At 55.4% G+C, this 20,803-nt stretch overlaps 1 protein-coding gene across 1 annotated transcript in view; it reads right to left on the bottom strand.

Moving 5' to 3' along the window:
* The window catches only part of SEMA6C (semaphorin 6C), a 73,579-nt gene that overhangs the window by 25,558 nt on the left and 27,218 nt on the right, over positions 1-20,803 (bottom strand). The window contains exons 2-11 of the mRNA XM_044449066.1: positions 7,155-7,267; positions 6,141-6,316; positions 5,569-5,683; positions 5,043-5,100; positions 3,294-3,350; positions 3,059-3,160; positions 2,761-2,851; positions 1,416-1,538; positions 455-543; positions 18-232 (exon numbers count right to left, since the gene is read on the bottom strand). Of these exons, the coding sequence (XP_044305001.1) occupies positions 18-232; positions 455-543; positions 1,416-1,538; positions 2,761-2,851; positions 3,059-3,160; positions 3,294-3,350; positions 5,043-5,100; positions 5,569-5,683; positions 6,141-6,240 (950 nt within the window). The 5' untranslated portion in view covers positions 6,241-6,316; positions 7,155-7,267. The remainder of the gene's footprint in view (positions 1-17; positions 233-454; positions 544-1,415; positions 1,539-2,760; positions 2,852-3,058; positions 3,161-3,293; positions 3,351-5,042; positions 5,101-5,568; positions 5,684-6,140; positions 6,317-7,154; positions 7,268-20,803) is intronic.

Here is a 20,803-nt window from a genome sequence, read left to right as displayed (position 1 = left end):
TTTGGGGGGGAACCCTTTGGGTCGGGGGGGAAAAGATCGAAAAGAGGCCGGCCGGCCCGTTCTCGCGGGACACATCCGTGACGGCCTGGAGGACGTCGAAGTAGAAGAAGGAGTCGCCCGGCACTGAGCAATTGAGACGGGCTTTCAGGAACGACGTCCAGTACTTCTCCAGCACGCGAGGGGAGCCCCCCCGGTCGTTCTTGCCGACCCCCCCCACGGGGGAAAAGATGACCTGCAGGGGGGGGGGGGGAGGCAGGAGTTAGAACGGAAGGCAGCGGCCAGTTTCAAAGGCGAACTGGTTCGGTTTGCAGAATTGCATAAGCTTGCATTAAAAGTGACCCAACCCGGTTTCTCACTCCTGTGTCAACGGGGTTTGCAACAGCTCCACCACCTGGTGGGGCAAAAAAGGACGAGGAGAGCTGGATCAGGTGTGACTCCGCACCTAGACACTCACCCGGCCCAGAGCGGTGTACTCCATGGAGATCTCGCGGAAGAAGAAGTAGACGAAGTCCCTGTACTCCAGAGCATGCAGAAAGTGGGGTTCTGTGGAGAAACGCTGTTTAGAAATGCGGGCATGCAGGATGTGGGGCGGATGGCGACGGCCGTGGGGCCATGGTCTTCGTTCTCCGTTTGCTCGTGGGGGCTGCGACGGGGCCAGCGGCTAAAGGGACGGGGCCCACAGCACTGGCGCATTTCAGGGGGACTTGTAGCATCTCGAGTCTGTCTACACATGCACAGGATTGCTCCCAACACATCGCATGGAATGAGAATTCCAACCTGCGTCTGATGCCTCTTGAAACGCTTTTGTTCTGATCACCATGTTCATCCCCCCTTTAATCGAGAATTTTGAATAGTTCCCTCTTAGTTCTGCTGTGGCTCTCGCACTTCTCATGAAACTGTTTTCAGCAGCGGTCTGTTAGGTTGTTTCTAATACTTGTGATTTTATTTATGTTTATTTGGAAACAGCCCCAAGTTTGATTTTCGTCTGAAGAGGAAGGATGTAACAACAGGCTGAACTGTAATGAACAGAGTTGGGAGTTTTTATTTTTAAAAATTTATTTACTGAAATATTATTGCTCAATGGAGTATTCCCCAAAATGGCATCTGCTGACTTCAGCTCCAAGTATCCCCACCATACTAGCTGGGGATAATGGGGATTGTTAGTTCAGTACATCTGGCAGACCCCAGTTTGGGGAAAGCTGGTTGAAACTTGGGGTTTGTATTTTTGGGGGAAATGCCAGAAAAGGATCTTACCTCCAAAGGCAGCCCCAAAATATCCATCTTGTAATGAGAAATCCTGATTTTTTGAATGTAAACACAAATCCACACCCACTAAATACCCCTTCTTTCTCCCTTGAAAACGGCGAGGGCAAAATTACCCCGCGGTGCCATGCCAAGGACGCCCCCAGCCTCACCTCTCAGCCACTTGGAGTCGTAGCGCACGGTCCGGAGCACTGGGCTTCGCTCCCCCAGACTGCGGTAGATCACCGCGTCGCTGGCCAGGAAGTCGGCCACCGTGGCAGAGTACAGGTTCCCTTCTGCAGGCAGGAAACACAGAAACAGCGCGAGTCAGGCGGGGCCTCCCGGGCCATCTAGTCTGACCCCCGGCTCCAGCCGGCTCCGCTCACGACATGCCCACCATGCGCATGTCCAGCCTAGGAAGGAAAAGAGAAAGCGGTGATTCCCACGAGGTCGTGCTCGGGGCACTAACATCCTCCTTAATGGAGGCACACGTGGAAAGTTCTAGCCAGCCATGCCCGTTCCGAAGACACTCCATTCCATTCCCCGTCCCTTCTCCGTCTCCATGCCGTTCCCTATCCTATGCGTGGGGAGCGGGGCAGGAAAGCAAGGCAGCTCTGCCCCCATGAAGCAGGCCCTTTCTCAGTCTATTCCATTCCATTTCCCCAACATCGCTGGGATGGCGATGCGTCGGGGGCTGCCCCAGACTCCAGTTGCTAGGGGCCAGTTGCTAGAGAACCTGCGGCCTCCGTGGCCTCTCGGGAGCCTTCTGGGATGGAGGGTTGGATGTTCCCTCAAGCTCACATCCCTTGCAAGGTTGTTGGGAGGATCAGGCAGGGTATGTGTGGGAGGTCACACAGGCAGGCTGCAGGGGGTATTCCGAGGCAGCGGGGCGGACAGAAGGGCCGTGGCTCAGTCGTGGCCCGGGCCCCACTGCGAGCCCCACAGAGCCACTGCTGGCCGGCTTAGTCTGGAGGAGTCGGCACAGAGCCCTCCAGAAGTTTGGGAGCGCAACTTGCAGAGCTCCTGACCCACAGTCACAAGGGCTGGGGCTGTGTTTCCCACCCCGGCATGCCCTGGGGAGCAGAAGGGTGAAAACTGCAAAGAGACCCCAAGCACATAGTCATGGTCTGCACATTCACAGCTCATATTCGAGTTAAGGAAGGCAGAGGCCCTGCTCCGGGAGCCCTTCTTGCAGGAGACTAGGAGAGTGGCTACTCAGAAAGGGCCTTCTCTGTGGTGGCACCCCATCTATGGAATATGCTCCCCGGAGAGGTTTGTCTGGTGCCGATGCTTTATTCTTTTTGGCATCAGGTGAAAACTTTTTAATTTTCCCACCGTTTTAATGTTCAGTTTGTTTTAACTGTTTTTATTTTGATTGTTGGATGCTGTGTTGTTTTGCTACTTTATTCTTTACCGTAAGCCAACTTTTATTTAAAAGTTTTAAATCAAAGAAAAGAATAAATAAATAAAACGAGGAAGCCAGAATACCAGGCACAGGCCCAAGTGTTGTAGACGTACCAGCAAAAAGCGCGACGTTGGGCTGCTTTGCATCAAAGGGGCACCGTGCCTGCCCGTTCAGTTCTTCCCCTTCCTGTTCCAAGCTGCTGATCTACGAAGGGGGAGCAGCCAAAGAAAAGGAGGAGTCAGTCACAGGCCCATGGCCTAAGCCCTGCCCTCTGGAGCCAGAGCGGGTCCAAGAGCTTTCCACGAAGCCCTTCCGCAGCGGAGGGGTCCCAACAGACTGCGAGATCCCGGTGGTGGACGGGGGACCATCTTCCCACACTCCTTGCCACTAGTGAGCGGTGCCTCTTCCTACCTTGTAGGTCCGACACACCGGGTTGAAGGCGTTGGTGCCGCACGCCAAGAGTGTTTGGTCGTTCTTCGGAACTAGGACTTTGATGTAGTTGTAGCACTCGCTCTGTGGTCGGGCAGAGCACAAAGTTAGGTTCTGAGCCTTTCTCGGAGTGAGGGACAATGATCCTCCCTCACCTGGGCGCATCCCACTGATCCCGAGCCTTACGCAGGTGACCCTGAGATGCTGTAGCTCTCACCTGAAGCTTTCCTCTCATTGCACACTTGCCCATGTCTTGTGTCCTCCACGTGAGATGCTGAGAACGGGAAGAAGGCAGAGTCATCAGTACCAGACCAGGGTTCTTGAAACTGAAGTTGGGTTCTAGGTAGCACATGAAGCAGTGCCTAGAACCATCATGGCCAGGAACAACCTTGGAGAGCTTGCACTTCTAGCAGAAATGGTTTCTCTTTGGTTGTCTCAATCAACAACAGCTCAGCAAACCCGAGAAGAATGTTTTGGATCACCTCTAGCAACTCCTGCAGGTTCTGGGTAGCTCAACTTGGGAAGGGGACCCAGACAGCGGATAAAATATTCCTACCAGAATAGGTTCAAGGCATTTCATAGGGTCCTATGAGGTTCTGGGGAGGTCAATCAGTGAGATATTTTAAGCATCACATAAAATATCCCAGTTCTAGGGATAGGCTAGATAGCTCCCATAAATTATCATGGGCTCTAGGCAGCTCAATCATTTGTGGAGTTTTCATCAGCACACAGGAACAATCCACAGGGATGGATTCTAGGTAGCTCAGAAGAACTGACTGGTAGGCTTCAGATCTGGGTGGCACAGAGAACCATCCAGCTTTCTAGCAGAAGGCGGTGGAAGTGTAAGACGTCTCACTGACATGGCTGTAAGGCAGGGCCGTCTTAACAGCATTATGGGCCCCGGGCAAAGCAGTGTCCTGGGGTTCCCACGACAACTACAACTACTGCTAACTTTGGAAGCTTTCCAATTTTCCAAGGGTTAGCATACACAGATTAGTATGGGGCCCACGGGCAAGTGCCCATCAGGCCCCCGCGTTAAGACGGCCCTGCCTTACGGGCAAGGGCTCAAGAGACGTTTGAAACCACCTAAGAAGTTCCTGAATTCCTGCGCTAGCACAGACAAACTGTTAAGTGATTCCCAAAATAGCGGGAGTGCGAGGAAGCCAGGAGGCTAAACCAGCTACACATGTCTTCAGAGTGGAGAGCAGCAGAAATCTTCAGGGTGCCAGGAGCGCCCAGGCCGATCCAAACTCTGTGCTGTGAATCTGGGAATCAGACTGCCCCTGGGCCACAAAACTACTCCCCAACCGAAATTAAATCTGCAAGGAGAACTCCAGGCTGACTGTTCAATCTCTTGCCATGCCCTCGCTTGGCCACTGCTAGTTTTCTAAACTACACAGATGAAGAAACGGGGGAGAATTTTGTTCAGGAGACATTTTAAAGCAAACTGTCCTTATTTGCACTTCCTCGGCTGGTATGTCTATTGCAACAGAGTTATTGTTTCTAACTTCTGGACAGCACTGTAATCTAAAATTGCAGTCCTTGGCCCAAAAGTCGCATACAAATTGCATCTATTTGGGGAAGACTGCACACAGATATGCATATATTAGGGAACGGTGCAAGGAAAAGTAAATGCAAATTTCCAGGCTTTTTTTTAAATCGCAGCCTGACATGGAAAGAGGAGAGAACAGATTTATGGCAGAATATTGATCAGATCCTGGCATGCAAGAAAGCATCTACTGATGAAAGCAGCATGCTAAAACACACATTTCTGCGCATCGCTTGCAAAAGAACACCTGCAACATGCAATATGCGCATTTTAGGAAAGGACAAGCACAGAATTGTGCCTACATTCCCAGGGGACTAAAATAACAAACTATCGAGAAGGCAAGGTATGAAGCTGGCGAAGGGCTGGACAGGGACCCTGTTCGGGTATGTCTGAGCAATCCAGCAGCGTGCGCCTCACCCTGATTGGAGAGAAGTCATCCTTGGTCCGTCGGAGATCGAAGGCGTAGACGTGGTCCCTGGTGGCCAGGGCGGTGGAGGCAAAGGGAAGAGAAGAGAGAAGACAGAGAGGCTGGTACCTGCAGTCACGTGCCCTGGGGAAGGGGAGCTACGGAAAGCTGTGCAGCTTTGGACATTTAGGCTGGTGGCCCAGCTTTCGCTGCTCGTCTTCCTCCAGTTCAACCAACTGGCAGAGTGGAAAAGGGATCTGGGCAAGGAGGGGGCAGCTGCTTGCTCAGGCAAATATTAGCCTCCCCTCTTTCTACACTCGCTTGGTGCATATGCCAGCCAACTCCTCGGGATCAAAACTGTCCAATAAAGCATTCCTGAAGCTTGGGTTCTTCTTCTTCTGGTTTTAAGCGTTTGGAGCCCTGATGCTCAGCAGGACCGGAATCCCAGCTCGCAGGGGGCGCCCGGGTTCGAGACGCAAGTGCAAGCCGGGGGGACCGGAGAAACGCGGCGGCCACCAAGGCCACGCCGTGGCTTACCGGGCAGCGATGAAAAGGGTCCGGTTGAGGAGCTGCATGCTCTGGAAATCCAGTCCCAGCTGGGCTGTGTCATTGTCTCCGGCGAGGCCTCTGAAGTAAGGGTATTGGGCCGTTCCTATGGAAAGCAAGAGTGAACGGCCTTTCAGAAAACTGAAATCGGGGGCCGCCTTTCCCTATTTTCGTATGGACATTACCCGAATTTATATCCTGCTCGGCAAAGGTAGCAAAGTAGGAAGCATAAAAGGCAGCAGCATCCAGATGACAGGAGAATGTATATACAAGGACACTACACAAACATGGTCAACCGCCAGACCCTACAGGGCTGGGCCCCCTTTCAGGAAAAGCCAGAAAGGTGCGGCTTAGGAAGACACCGGAGGGTCGGATCTGTGCGGGCTCACCTGCCCCTCAAACTGCACACTTCCGGTCAGTGAGAGGGTGTGAAGCAGCACCTTGAGCACACCTGCCTGCTTTGATCATGCAAACTTTAAAAAGGGGTGTCCAAAAGAGGGGGTGCATTGATTTGGGGGGTGGGTGGGATCTGCCCCACCCTGGGAGAACCAGGTGGCACTCACCTGTCACACCAACAGTGCTCAGAGGGATCAGGTCCTTTGGAAAGCAGGTTGCAGATGCCAGGAAGAAAAAGAGGGCAGGAGGGACAAAAGGAAGTCGCATTCTCGGGGCAATCTGGCGGGAGACCAGAACTGAGGCAGGCGGGCCCTAGGAACAAAGCATCCTCTTTCAGCAGCCCCTGGAAGAGAGGAAGGGAGGAGGGGGAGGGGGCTGTTGACTTTTATTTTTCTGGGATTGCATTGCATCCAGGGGTGGGGAACCTCCAGGGAATCCAGGGGTACAAATCTCATCTCAGAGCAGCTTTTGGGGCCCGCTGGAAACTGCCCTGGGTCAGGCTCTGCGTTTAAGTGCTGCAGAAGAAAGCAAAGACAGCAGGTCCTGCTCTCCTGGGAGCTCTGGGTTCCCTTCTTTGGGGAAATCGAGTCCTGAGTCTGCTTGCAGCAGGTTCTTATCCGTGGTGGCTCCAGATTCCTCTCCTACCCCCAGGAACTCTGCCGGTCTCCTTTAGACCAGCAGAAGCAATTCCATTTCAATGAACATAAGAGACTGTCCTTCCCCTTTTATACACTGTATTTTTCGAAAGAAAACCAATCCATTTGCCTGTCTTTGCTTTGAATGGCAGATCTGCACATTTATTCTTTTCGAACTCACGTGGGAAGGCAGCCGAGAAATGCCGCGAGATAAGCCACCGGGCCACTGCGGCCTGACCCTGGCTCTGCGGTTCCGGGAGCACCTGGCAGCCAGGCAGTGTCTCCGGGCCTCGCAGAACGGAGCGGTGGCTGCACGGGCAGGCTCGGCCGGCCGGCCGACGAGTCCTGGGGTGCAGCTGCAGCTGACATTATACCCCTGCAAACCCTCAGCCATCTCCCCTCCCCACCAAAAAAATGGGCCGAAGGAGTTCCTTGACAGCCGCTGCCAGCTCCTAAAATATCTCTCTATCCATCACTCTCCCGCGGGGGCGGGGGGGTCCAAGCGAGCCCCCGGGCCTGCCCATCGGCTCAGCCAAGATCACACACCTGCTTTCGGGGATAGGGTTGCGGTGGAAGTCCCCTTGCGCAGACCTGATGGGGTTAAGGTTTCGCAGCGGTCTGGGGGAAGAGAGGTGCAGATGCAGCGGCCCTGGGGTTAGCTGGGGGAAAGAGAAACGGGGTGAGGGTCTACGGAGAGGGGGGCATCTCTGTATATTTCTCTCCCCCTTCCGTTTTGAGGATAGAAAGAAGAAAGCACTCTCCGTACCAGAGTCCTTACTTCGTGTAGCTCTGGACTCTAAAAAAATTATCGTTGTGGGTGTGGACGAAGCTCTTAGTACATACGGCTTCAAGCGCCACACAATTATTGTCCTCGGTGGTGTGCAGGAAGAGCTTGCTACGTACAGCTCCAAGCGCTAAACAATTAGTCCTTGCGGTATTAAGGTATTATGTTCCAAGTGCTAAAGAATAGTAGGCATTTATCTCACTGTCTGACGCTCTTATTACACACAGCTCCTAGCATTAAAAAGAGAGAAATAGAGTTGCATTTTCAGGGCGATGCTTTATTCCAACAGCCGGATGCTGCCCAACTGCTGTCACTCAGCGCTCCTCAAAGCAACTGAACAGCTGAGAAAATACAAAACCGATTAAAGCACACACATACCCACGCTCAGAATACAAGTCAACAAAATCAAGTGAACACAATTGCAGAAAAAAGCAGCAACCAGAGAATACAAAAATGGACGAGGGAATCCTTGAATGACAACGGCTCCCTCACAAAGATTCTGACCCTATAAAAACATCACAAAAGGCATTGGCTAAAAATATTCAATGTTCTGGCACGAGACCAAGCAAAGTGTTGCAGGATTCTTAACGCTGGTTAAGAATCACAAGCATTTATAGAGGCGATCGGGCTCTCATCACGTACGGGTGGAGTGGTCTTCCAAGGGACAGTGGGTTCCAAATCCATCAGCCACAGCTGGCAATGTTGATGGTCCTGGAGAGCCACCACTGACCCCAGCGTAGCTGGCGCTTGGGGGTCCCACGGCTCTTACATACACCCCCAGTTTGGAGTCACAGCACAGCTCGCATCCAGAAGATTTCCCCCTTTTTCCAAGATGCAAAAGGAGGGAATTGTAGAAAAATAAACAGGCTGCTGCACGTGTGTGGAGCGGCCCCGGTCCATGTGAGAAGGATTCATGGGAAAGGACACGACGCCATGACAAAAACCTCACAGTCAAATTTCCCACTCCAAGGGTACCCACATCCTGAGATGTAAAGCCCACATGATGAACTTTGACTGCCATTACAAGACGACTCTTGTCCACAAATGCAACTAGAATCACACCTGGTGTAAGTTACCTGGTGCGTCTGCGGAGGGCGGGGGGCGGGGGCGCTTAAGGCACAAGAGGCTGCAATGCGGCAGTCACACTTTTGCTTCCTCTGGTGCCTTTCCGGTCTCACCCTCTTGAGACTGCACCCTCCGTGGGGGCAGAGACTTCTCCCCGTTCCGCCGAAGAAAGGCGGAATCACACTGTACAACCAGAACAAAGAACTCGCCACCAGAACAGTACACGGAAGCCACCTTCTCCGTCCGGAGCACGGCTGGGGCTCTTCCTACACCAAAACCAGTTCCCCCAGTTGGCCATTCCCAGCACAAAGGAAGCCACGCACAGCGCAGTGGCGTAGGCTGGACCTCCGCGGGGAACCAGCTGCCGTTTCTCGACGCGTACCTGGCGCAGCCGAGGATCCTTTGGGATGTCCCGGGCGTGCGTGGGATGTTGCTTTGGTGCCCAAGGACCACCTGTAGCTCCAGCTCCGCCGGGGAAAATTTTCATCGGCACAGCCAGAAACGCCCTTTCTCTGCTTCCTTCTCCATCAACGTAAGGCTGCACTGGGCCAAGAACGGAGGCATTAAGCAAGCTTTGCCCAAAGGCCCATGTGGCGCAGTGGGGAGGGTGTGAGGCCGGGACTCAGGAGGTCTCGGTTCGAGTCCCCGCTAAGCCATGAAGCTCGTGGTGACGCTGGGCCAGGCAGTGATTCTCGGCCACGCCTGCCTCGCAGGGTTGTTGTGAGGACAAACCAGTGAGAAGGAGGGCTTTGCAAGCTGCTCTGGTTGCTCGCAAGAGGGAAAAAGGCAGGAGAGAAATGTGCAATCATGCGCAGCTGGATAGGTGATCGCCACATCTGGCCTGAACTCAACATGGAAAGGACAAGGCGGAGACTGGGGGAACAGAGTAAGAACTGAGCGAACCACAATTTAGGGAGTCTAATCAAAGTGTGTCCTAAGGACCCCAAACTCAATACAATATTCCCAATCCAAGGTTTAATCTGACCAACACTTCTTTCCATCACCCCAACCCAACCATGGATGAATTCAGCACGCCCACCCCTCGCGGAGATTAAATCCCAGTTCATGAGCCTGCCCTGCAAGGCCTACCTTGCAAGGCCGTTGTGAAATTCAAACAGCCAAATTTGCGGACAGCATGAAAATGCAAGAAGGGTCCCCAGTTGGAACTCGATGGAGGAGAAGCCAAAGTGGATTTCCACAGTCAAGAGCAATGGGGCAGAATGCCCAGCGTGAGGGGCAAGTTGCCAGCTTTTATAAATAGCCAAGGAGCAGGATGGGGATGCAGGTTTTAGCCATGGATGGCCATGAAACAGCCGTGCGATATTTCTGGAGGCAGGATCACCGAGTCAGAGAAGGGAGGGGAAGAAGTGAGCAAAAGACAGGAGAGAACTGGATCGGGCAACCCTTGCAAGGAAAGGAAAAACCAAGCAAGGGTTTGGCAGAGAGAGAGAGAGAGAGATTCTTGGCTTTGGCAGGCAAAAACAAAAATAGAGAAGGCATGCTCCTAGTCCTCATGGTGGAAGAGAATAGGTTCTTTTTATTTCCCCGCACCTTTCAACCAGGCTGTCTGCACCTGTGAACCAACAGCTCCGCAGACCCCCACCCCCACCCCATCTGCCGAGCACTTTTGCAATTAACCCCCTGCTCCGCAACCCTGGCCCTGCCGTTGTGCGCTAACAATCGGCCAGCGGAAATGAGCTTGCAAGCACCAACAAGCAGAAAACATGGCCAGCCCAATCTTGGCTTCTCTTACCCCAGCGCCGCCGCTCCCGACATACACATTCTTTTTCTCATACAGCCTGAAAATTAATTTCTGCTGAGATCACCTCGGCTGAAGCCATCTTAATCTTTCGGTGTGGCACTCACGGGTTGGGGTAGTATTTTTAAGAAATAATATTATATATATATATTTCTGAAGACGCTGACGAGGTGACATGACTGCTATACTGGATTTGTTTACCCTTCTTCCATTGAACTTTCCAGCGGGTGTATAATTAGAACCGCGACACCAGGGCACGCCGGTGGCAGCCGTGGTGAGATTTAATAATAATTCTGTATTCTATATTTATATCTTATACGGGCCGGCGGAAATGAGATTTCAAAGGTAGGACCCAGCGTTAGTCGCACCTACAGGAGACCCACTGAACTGAATGGGGCTTACAGCAGGCCGAGCTAACTGAAGCCCCATGCACTCCAGTGGGTCTACTCTAAGTAAGACCGACCCAGATGCTCCCCAAAGAGGCGGCCAACGACAAAGCCCCGAGAGCGGGAGTCGTGGCGGGGGGTTCTGCGCAGGGGCGATGTGGCCACCCCCCGGAGCGTGTCCGCTCTCTCAGTGGGCACAGAGCTCCTCGGTTTGAGTCAGTGGTCCAGGTCCAAGTCCACCTTGAAGTACTTGGTCTCGGCTGATGTTTTCGTCGCTTTGCTCTGGTTTGGGCTTTTGAAATGCGAACTTCCGGCGCGTTGGCCATTTCATATTTGGCATGGGTTTGGCCGTCTGGGCACAGAATAAAGACTCGGAATGGGGGCCAAGGGGCCCCGGAGCGTGAGGGACGCTTGGCCCTCACAGCTTCGAGGCTGAGCCTCGCAGGAGCTCTCCGTGGGCGGGAGCAGAGTCCGGGACGGTGCTCAGCACCATGGAGAGCCGGACAGTCCTCTGCTTGACGGGCCGGCCAGGGTGACGGTCAACGACCCCGGGCGGGAGAGTGGCACAGGTTCGTGGGAGATGCCTAGCCACATTGAGCACCCCCGCCCCCATGCAATAGAACTGAATGGGCAAAACATGCAGGCCGCCCAGTCAGACAGACCCCCTGCAGGTTAGAGCTGCTGCGCTCCCGCAGACATTCAGGATCCGCACCTGCACACGCCTTCCCCAAGTGGCCCCCCCCTGCATGTGCGGGACTACAACACCCATACCAGGTGCAGAGGGTGAGCACCCAAAGGCACCTGTTTGCGGGGGGCTAATTTTCCCTTGGCAAAGAGCAGGTGCAGGTGTACACAAGCCATGTCCTCTTCGGCTCCTTCTGGGGGAGCCCGCGGGGGGCCACCCTAGCCCTGGGGCTTGGGTGCTGCCCGTGCCGCTGCTCCCATGCTCCGACGCTTTGCCTACCGGCTTCCTTTCCAGTGGGGATCTCAAGACCGCCCCCCAGGAGCCCTGTGCTACCAAGAGGAGACAGTCCCGTTTGGACGCAGAAGCAGGAAGCAGCCGAAGGGGTGAAGATGGCGGATTCTATCCGATGGGGCAGATTAGCAAGGGGGAAGAAAGCCACGCACTCAGAGCAGGTTGGGAAAAGGGGTGGCCCCATGGCTGCCGGGGGAGCTCATGAAAACACGGCCGTCAGCAGGACTCCAAAGATCACCTGCTGGAAGGCAGCACCTTTCTGCATCGGCCTGTTCCGAGAGGCTCCTGGGGGAGCCATTGCCCCCGTCATCCCACCCCACCCTGGCAGTCCAGCCGCCGGGGAGCTCCTGACCCCAGCGGCTCTCCCCGCAGGGGGCAACCTGGAGACCTCTCCGGAGGGTTGCCTGTTGGCTTCGCAGCCTGTTCGGCCTCACGCTGGCCCTGAGCAGGAGCAGCGCCACGGACCACGGAAGGCTGCAGCCTCACCCAGAAGCCCAGGCGTGGAGGGAGCAGTCGCACCCTCCGTGGAACATGGGCGGCCTTTGGCGCTTCCCCTCCGGGGCCGGGCTGCAGGTGCAGCCAGCACGCTGCTCGTCCCCTGGATATTCCCCACAGTGCCTCCCCGGGACAGAGCGTAAGAGGAGAAAGTGTGTTTTCAAGAAAACGGGGCGGGGAAGTCGCTCCTTCCTCCCCCTTCCCTGCACCCCCGCCAAACTGCGGATTAATTAAAACTTGTTCCTTACTGTGCAGAAACAGGGGGAGAAAAAAATCCCACCAGAACAGATGGGGCACAAGATGGTGCGCCAGGAAGCGGAGCCGAGCGCAACACAGTATTTGGAGGCCCGTGCGCTGCGGCAAGAGGTCTCTGACGGGCTCGGGACCTGAGCGAGACCGGCTCCAGCCCCGCTCACAGCTCTGCGGTGCCTGCCGGGGCACGCCGGCCTCTCCCACACTTGGGTGGGACCCCACAAACCGGCTCTCCAGACTCAGGCAGTAGCTCCACGTTTTCCCAGCTCCGTTCCTCATCAGGTCAACCTGGGCAGGGAGCTGGGAAGGGTGTTGAGGGGTTTGCTTTCTTTAGCTCATTTGGTGGGTGCACGTTTAGCCAAAAAAGGTCCAGCATGGCTGACTGGGGCACGCCGGGAGCTTTACGGCTATTTTCCTGTCAAACACTCAAAGCTCAGGGGACCGAGATTTAGGGTGGATGTCAGGGAACAATTCCTGACAGGTAGGACACCGAGGGTGTGGAATGGGCTTCCATGGAAGGTGGTTGAGGCCCCATCGGTGCGGGTGTTCAAGGATAGGCTGGACGTGCACATGGTGAACATGTCATGAGCGGAGCCAGCTGGAGCCGGGGTCAGACTAGATGGCCCAGGAGGTCCCTTCTGACTCCCTCTGTTTCTATGTTTCTAAATATATTTGCTGGGTGCTGAGGGTTTTACTTCATCTGACAGTTTTGGAACTGCAGGATCCCGCCCTGTGTGATGCCATTGCCTTCTGGAGACTCCTTCTGAAAAGCAAATCAGAACGACAAACAGCACAAGAACCAAAAGTACAGTGGGGGGAACAGGAAACGGGCCCCCCACAAACAGTGCAAAAAGGACAGGCCCGTGTTAGAGCGAGAAGCTGCTAAAATGACAGTGATTCTCAACCATCTGTTGACGAGGAGTGCCGTGGCGCTACAAAGACAACTGTGACTTGGGCGCCTGCAGAGCTGTTTCATCCTGGAATCGCGTCCGTGAGCCGCACGGCGCAGGACCCGAGCTCCGAAGCAGAGGCGGGCCCTGCTTTGGCGACAGACGTGGGTTGCTCAGAGCCAGAAAGACGGAGCCAGTGTGCAGCCAGTGGCGGGGCAGGCATCGTGAAGAATTTCAGAGGGGAACATATTTTTTCAGGTGGAAAAATAAAAGAACATAGAAAGCCACGTTCGGCTTGCAAGAGGCAGTTTCCTTGGCGTGTGTAAAGAAGTTGTCCAGACGCCAGACCTGCTTTCTTTGAACAGAGCACAGCCTGCAGAGTTTGTCAAAGGCACAACCACGCTACCTAGGAGGGGCAGTGCAGTGTAAGGGTTAGAGGACTGGTTGGAGTGTGTCAAGCTGATACAATGACAACTGGGGCAAAACCTCACCACGGAGAACTTCGGGTGGGGTGGGTTGGGGGTGCTTAGCACCAAGGAAGCCCGACCCACAATCGATGTTACTTGTGCATCAGCCACTGCGCATCGCATTAGTCAGTACTAAAACTGTGGCCATGGCCTGCCCTTACGAAATGCCGCATTTATATTACTCTCCACCAAAAATAAGGGAAGCATGCTTTTAGAAACATTTTTTGGCACGTACTTTGAAATGCAAACTGCACCAGAAAGTTTGGGAACTGTGAAATACATTGAAGGAGTGTGTTCAGAGCCACATCATAGACCAGGAGATATGCTACCATCCCAACACTGTGGTGGAAACAATGGCAGAGAATTATCCTATCTTAGCTCAAGCTGGTCTCTCTCTCTCTCTCTCTCTCTCTCTCTCTCTCTCTCTCTCTCTCTCTCCAGCTTTCCTCATTCCGCCTGCATTTTCACACCCTCTGTGTTACAGATGAGTGCCTGTGCTTGGATAAAACCTTGCCAAAAAGAGGAAAGTAAACCGTCTCGATGCGGCTGTGCAGTGGCTGCTTTCTCAACCGGGGGAGGGGGTTGCGTGTGGCATCTTACCCATGTAAAATAACGCATGGACACACAATCTGGGCACGTCTGCACAAAAAGCACCCTGATTCGAGCAGCTGTAAATTCTGATCAGGGTGAAGGCCTTTCTGCAGTGTTTTCTCTTGTAAGGTACATTAGCAAGGTAAATTGTGAAGAGGGGGCAGGGAGGGAAAGTGACGCTGGTGGAGCCGGCCGAGAAAAGGCAGCAGAAGTGATGGCGAAGGCTGTACAGTCCAGTTCCAGAAATAAATCTTGTAAAAGTCCTCCAATGAAGCTGGAGTTTAGGAAATGGGAGAAGCAGGTCAAAAATACAGAACGATAAAACAAAACAGGGAAGGGCTGCCCTTTTCTTCCTATTTTGAACATGTATTTGGCACAAGCATCCCTATTATCTGCCCCTCGAAGTGGGGCAGGTTCAGCCCTTCACCCCTGCAGAATAAAACCCCCCCTGTAATCTCTTTGCCCTCTCTGGGTCCCTGCCATCCTCCTCCAATTTGACTAATCGCAGCTTCCCCTTCCATGTTGTATGGGAGGATGTTCCCAAGTCAGCACATGCATCGTTAGCAGGGTTAATTACCATCTTGATGCCAGCAGCACCGCAGCCACTTGGCTTTTAATTACAGAGCAGGGCCAGGCCAGGGTGGGCGCGGAGCGGGGGAAAGGAGGCGGAATAGGAAAGCCGGCAGCCAAAGGTGAGGCGGGCTGCGGCGCCAGTTTCCGCAGGCATCAGTCAAAGCCCACTGGAGCCTGAAGGAGCCGCCCGACTCCTGGCAACAGTTTGGCGTCTCAAACTGGCAAAATTCAGGGCACATTTGGAGCTGCACGGTGGCCCTGGCCGGCAGGGAAACCCTCGCGGCTCAGAGCACCTCCCTGGAGTACTGCTGTGGGAAGAGAATTCGGAAGAGAATCCAAACTGCTTTGCTGCCCTGGAAGGGTGCTGAACCTGTCTCCGCTTTGGGGGAAGCGGCCGGCCGAAGGCAAAGAGGGCGAGACTGAACGCCCTCTCCGGATGCCAACGAATTTCAGCGTCGCTTGTCTCTGCCCCGGGAGGGCCACAGCAACGCTTTGGAGGAAGGAGAAAACACAGGCGTCTGGAAAACACCAGCGAGCTGGGGAAAGTGAGCAGGGCAGCGAGCATGGCTCTCCGAACAACTCTGGCTAGTCACACTGGGATTCCAGGTGGGCTGGATCGGGCCCCAAAACTAGAGCTTCAGCACCCCCGCTCTGCTGTTTCTGGGCATTGGCTCTTCAAGAGATGAAGCAGGCACGAGGGAGGGCGCTAGGACTCCAGTCCCCATCATGCTCATGTCGAGAGCTCTGGAATGAACTTGAGGCACTTGCGGCCGCTGACTTGGGTGGGGTGTAAGGAGCAAAGATGTGGGGAGGCGAGGAGAAGGCTCCGGGCGCCACTTGCAGGCTGGCTGCCTCTTCAAAGCGGCCCGTTTATTTCAAGCATTTCAATCTGCTTTTCCTCTGTCAAAGAGGCTCCAGAGCGGTTCATGCATGATCAATACAAGGAAGCAGTCCTTGCCCATCAGTTTCTGGTGAAAGAAAAAGGAAACGACACACAAAGAAAAGGGTGGGGGAGCGGCGGACGCAGGCCATCTTTCGGTGGCGCTGGCGGAATGGCTGCGATTCCCCTCTCGCCGCAGAGGTGGCCGTCGTCCGGCCGATGTTTGGCTGGGCAGAATCTCGCCAGCCGAGGGCCCTTCCCTGCATGGCAACGGCCCACCCCCCAAGCAGCTGCTGGGGCAGTTTTGGGAAGGCGCTGCCTTCGCTGGGGTGGGCAAGGGAACCTCGGAGGAGCCCAGTGCCGGCTCAGGGCAAGGCCCTTCCAGTGCGGCCGGCTTTGGGTCGCCACGCCAGCCCAGCAGGTGTCAGCTGAGCCCCCCTGCCCCGCTGCTGTGGGGAACGCGGAGCAGACCCACTCGGAGGAGGCACTCTGAGCAGCTGGAACCAGGAGAGGAGGGTCCTCTTGGCGCCCCTCGCTGGAAAAGTGGCCGCTGGTTGCGACGGGCTGGATCTCAGCGGAGACCGAGACAAGCAGCTCACCAGACACGTGCCTCTCTAACCTCACACCCAGCGCAATCCTGGTATCAAAAACTCATTACCAGCGTCTTACTGCCTCTCCCACGCATTACCGACAGTCATCCGGCCAGATTCACAACTGCTATTTTTTCCCCTCTGGCTTTAGCCGGCAGGGCGGGAGGCAGGGGCCACCCCACCTGCCTCCTCTCGTAATGCCGTTTTCTTCTTCCACTCCTGGATTTCTCTCTTTGGAGCTCCGGGCAAAAGAGAAACTGTGCAGTGGTGAGATTGTCTCCGTCAAAGCGAGAACACCAGCGGCTAAGATACTGCAGAGCCCTCATTCTGAATGCTTCCTCCGCTCTGATCTGAGGACTTCTAGTCCTCATGACTTTGGGGCTGGGGCGGGGATAGAGAATTACAGAAAGTTTGCACACTGTGCATTCTGCTTTAAAGCACCTTATTTGTGAGTACATGGGATTTGCTCCTTCACCAGAACTACTCAATTTAATGGAGAGCTGCAAGTTTCTAGATCTCAGGGTTCTGCGGAAGCTGCCAGTGTCCCATCGGCAAGGCATCTGCAGCGATCGCCTTCTCCCTCCGCTTCTGCTCACCACTCCTATTTCCTACCTGCTCTTTTTTAAAAAAACCATCTCGCCTCCACGATTGCTCCTGTTTGTATCCTCCCGGAGTTGTGGCGCAGTTCTAGCTGTCTACCCCACACATGGCACACCATGTTCTGTCCCCCACATGAACGGGTTTGGCCCGCACGGGACTGAGCCTTTTGTCGAGGGAAGGCAGATTGCCCCTCATCTTTCTCCCCGGGAGGGCACTGCCCCTCCGGAAACCCCCGAAGGCCACCCACGCCTCCCTCTCACCACCAGCAGCCCTGCGTGGGCCCCGAAACGGTCGGCACTTGCTGCCAGAGTCGGCGATCGGAGGGGAAGAGGAGGATGAAATGCACGTGCGGATTGGAGCAATGCGTGGCCAGCCCCATGGCGGGGATGGCAGGCCGGCTGGCTCCCCAGTGCTCGGAGGAGACCCCTCCACCCGCAGGCTCGGCACCATCAGACAGGCGGAGATTTCGCGGGCCCGCACGGCTTGCCAACCAACCTGAAGGGGCCCCCTCGGTGGCCATCTGTGTCAGCCTCAAATCGGCCCCGGCTGCCACTCAGAGACCATCTTTCACGGGCTGGGGGGGGGGGGCGAACTCGGGAAGCGTCTTTTTAAAGGCTGCAAACGCCCCCGAGTTTAAGGCCATTAACAAGTCAGTGTGATGGAGAGAGAGGTGGTGGGTGGCCTGCCGACGAAGCCGGCCCGTCGCCAAGGGAACAACATGGCGGTTGATGACGCCGGCCGGTATCATCGATGGGCCCAAACCCGCGGCCCTCCTGGGCCAGGCCAGGCCAGGCAGACTGCCCCCCCCCTTCCATTTCTGCCCTGAGCGCTTCCTTCCCGGATCAAGAGCCTCCGCAGAGGAGAGACGGGCCGTGAGTGCACCCCAAATAGCTCCCCGTTCCCAGGGGCAGCAGAGTTGGGATGGTGGGAGGGGACAGGCAATTTGGGGGAGGAGGACAGAACGGGGGTATAAAGCCAAGCAGAGCTGGGGCCAGGTTTTCTGCCCCAGACTAGAAATCCGGGCGGGGGGGAGTGGGGGGAAGCCACCACTGGCTTTCAGAATGCCAGGGAGCTCTGCAGGTAATTTTAAGAGATGCAGCAGAATCGTGGGTGGACATGGGCACAACTTCCTCTCTCTTCCCTTTAATCCTCAAAATAACCCTGAGGAGTAGAGATCTGATGAGCTCAAAGCACCTGGTAAGCTTCCTCATGGGGGTGGGAGGGTGCGGGGGATTCAAACCCAGGTCTCCTCAATCAATCCAGTCAACACCTCCCAGCCCACACTGAGTTTCGGCGCCTGTCACCCTGTGGCTGAATGCTGAGCTGCGTGGGCACAGGCATCCCCAGCACGGTTCCTGAGGACTAGCGACTTAGGAAAGAGAAGGCGGCGATTCATAGGGACTGAATCTGGGGCCCGTGCCCAGTTTTTCCCAGATGCGGTTTGATGGCAGCGGCGTGAGGTAAACGCAGCCCAGCTTCTTGCTGCGGAGGCTTGGGCAAAGCGCCACGGCACTTCTTCCGATGGGTTTGCTGCACTCCGCCTCAAGCTGGCCGGTTGGTTGCAGGGGAGCAGAGGCTGCCAGGTGCAGGAAAAGTGCGCGCGGGCCCTTGTCCCCAGCCTGCACACGTGAGGCGCACCCTCCCCTCGCACTTCTGTGCAAAGCGCAAGCGTGGCGAAATGTGGCCTGCCCCGAACATCCTCCGGCGCTCCACCTCCGCCGCCCCGACTGGCCAGCCTTGGGGGCTTCCCAGCTTTTATGCATCGCCCACACCCCCAGCGCTGGAAGGCTGACATTCCTCTCCCGAGGCTGAATTTCGGGTGATGAGAGCGCAGAGCCAAACTGCACTGGCTCCGGGCCTCAATCGTTTTCCCCGGCCCCTGGAATGCATCCCCTGGAAACTTCTGCCAGAGTTTTGCCACCCCGTGGGACAAGTGTGCCTTTGGACAGCCAGGGGTCTCTCATGACACCTTTGAGGGTGCCTATACCAGTCCTTCCCCAGACGGACAGTTTCCAAAAGTGGACTGCAACCTCCATCATCCCCAGGCAGCATGACTGGGGATGGTGGGAGATATAGTCCAATGCATGTGTAGATGAATGTTGCTTTTTTACCGTACCGTGCAGTGCAGTGCGGCTGACCTCGCAAACTACACGCAACCTGAATTCTGTTTGACAGAAGGAAGAAATTCACGAATTTACTGCATCCCTGTGCGCCCGGTTAGGAGGGGGTGGTCTAGATCCGGACGCGCTCTTTCTCCCTCAAGCACACAGTTGAATTCCACCTCCATCCTATTCTAAAGCACCTTAGGTCACACAGTCACAAGGCAGGCGGGAGTTCCACAGGGGCAGCACCAGGCAGCTGCCCCTCTCGGCCGTGGGAGGTGCCAGCGGTCCGGTTCCAGGCAGCCCGCCAGTGGCTCCCGGCCCGTCTCGCCGCTCTGCCCGGGGCAGATGTGCAGGGGCAGATGTGCGGAAACCAGCAGAGGCCACGGGGAAGGAAAGCCCCGTGACCGGGCGATAACGGCCGGAAATCGCGCGGGAGCACGGCCGGTGCGGAAGGTGGCCGCCCGGGATCCGAGGCCCCGGGTCCTGCGGGGGAAGCGGGCACGCCGGCTCCCCCAGGCGGGAGAGGCCCACCTGCCCGGGCGTCGCGCGGTGCCCACGGAGGGGCGCACGCCCCACCAGCACCGGAACGGAAGTGCTAATGGGCCACGCGACGGGGGCAGACGAGGGGGGAGAATTCCTTCCCACATTAGCACTGAAGGCCTGGTGACGACGTGGTCTCCGAAATTAGACAATGTAATTAAATGAAATATTATGCCAATTAAAAATCTGCGGCCCCCCCACACGCCACTCTAACCCTTACCCTGGGCCATCTTCAATGTAAATTTAATATATTACTTCTCATCAACTCCACATTATATTCTGCCGCCTCTGAGCGACGAACAGGCTAATTTTAGCGACTGCTCCAGCTGCCTCACTCCCCTTCTCGCAAGCCGGGGGGGGGGGGGAGGGGGGGGGGGAGAGGGCAGGCTTTGGAAAGAATGGGTGCGTTTCAGAAAATGAGTGCGCATCTGTTGTGGGGACAAGATGCAGATCAGCTTAGAAACTGGTAGGCGTTTTACCTGAGCACATGATCTTCAGGGTGTCTCTTTTGGAATCTTTGCAAGCGGCTCTCTTGTTTAAGGTACGGAGGTTTCTAGTCCTCATGAAGGGGGAGCAATATCCTCCAACAAAGTCACCTTTCCTGCCTTAAATGACTCCCAAACCCAGGAAACATAGAAACACAGAAACAGAGCGAGTCAGAAGGGGCCTCCCAGGCCATCTAGTCTGACCCCCGGCTCCAGCCGGCTGCGTTCACGACATGCCCACCATGTGCATGTTCAGTCTGTCTTTGAACACCCTCACCAGTGGGGCCTCAACCACCTCGTGTGGAGGTGGAACAGAGTTTGCTAGCTCTGCACATCACTCATTGCAAACACAAAGCGGCAAGCTTCTAGCCCTCAGCAATTTGTAAGTGCTTGATGCCATTCAGAGGAAGTCCTTCTGTTAGTGTGGCATTTTCTGGCAAACCCTGAATCGATCCTAATGGCTCCTTTTAAACACCCCGCATCTCTCACACACCACTGCAATGGCTGTGAACCTTCCCCTGCCCATATAGGAATTCTGAGCCAATCCAAGATTCAGCAAGTGCAAACCCCCAGTTCACAGAAGGGAAAACTGAGGCCGAGTCCAGGGATGGGTTCAGAACTGCTCGTCCCACAGGCAAGAGATGTCCACAGATTCCATCTTGAAACTCATTCCAGCCCGTGTCTATGCTAGACGGCAAGTTTTGCCCAAGCTCTTCTTGCTGTCACCCCCCCTTTTCTGAGGGATGGGGGGTGGCTG

This window comes from Varanus komodoensis, unplaced genomic scaffold (genome assembly GCF_004798865.1).
Source record: "Varanus komodoensis strain SLA01 unplaced genomic scaffold, ASM479886v1 scaffold57, whole genome shotgun sequence".
In the NCBI taxonomy this organism is placed as follows: Eukaryota; Metazoa; Chordata; class Lepidosauria; order Squamata; family Varanidae; genus Varanus; species Varanus komodoensis.
Note: the sequence above shows the minus strand (reverse complement) of the source record. Positions and strands in the feature narration are given on the sequence as shown.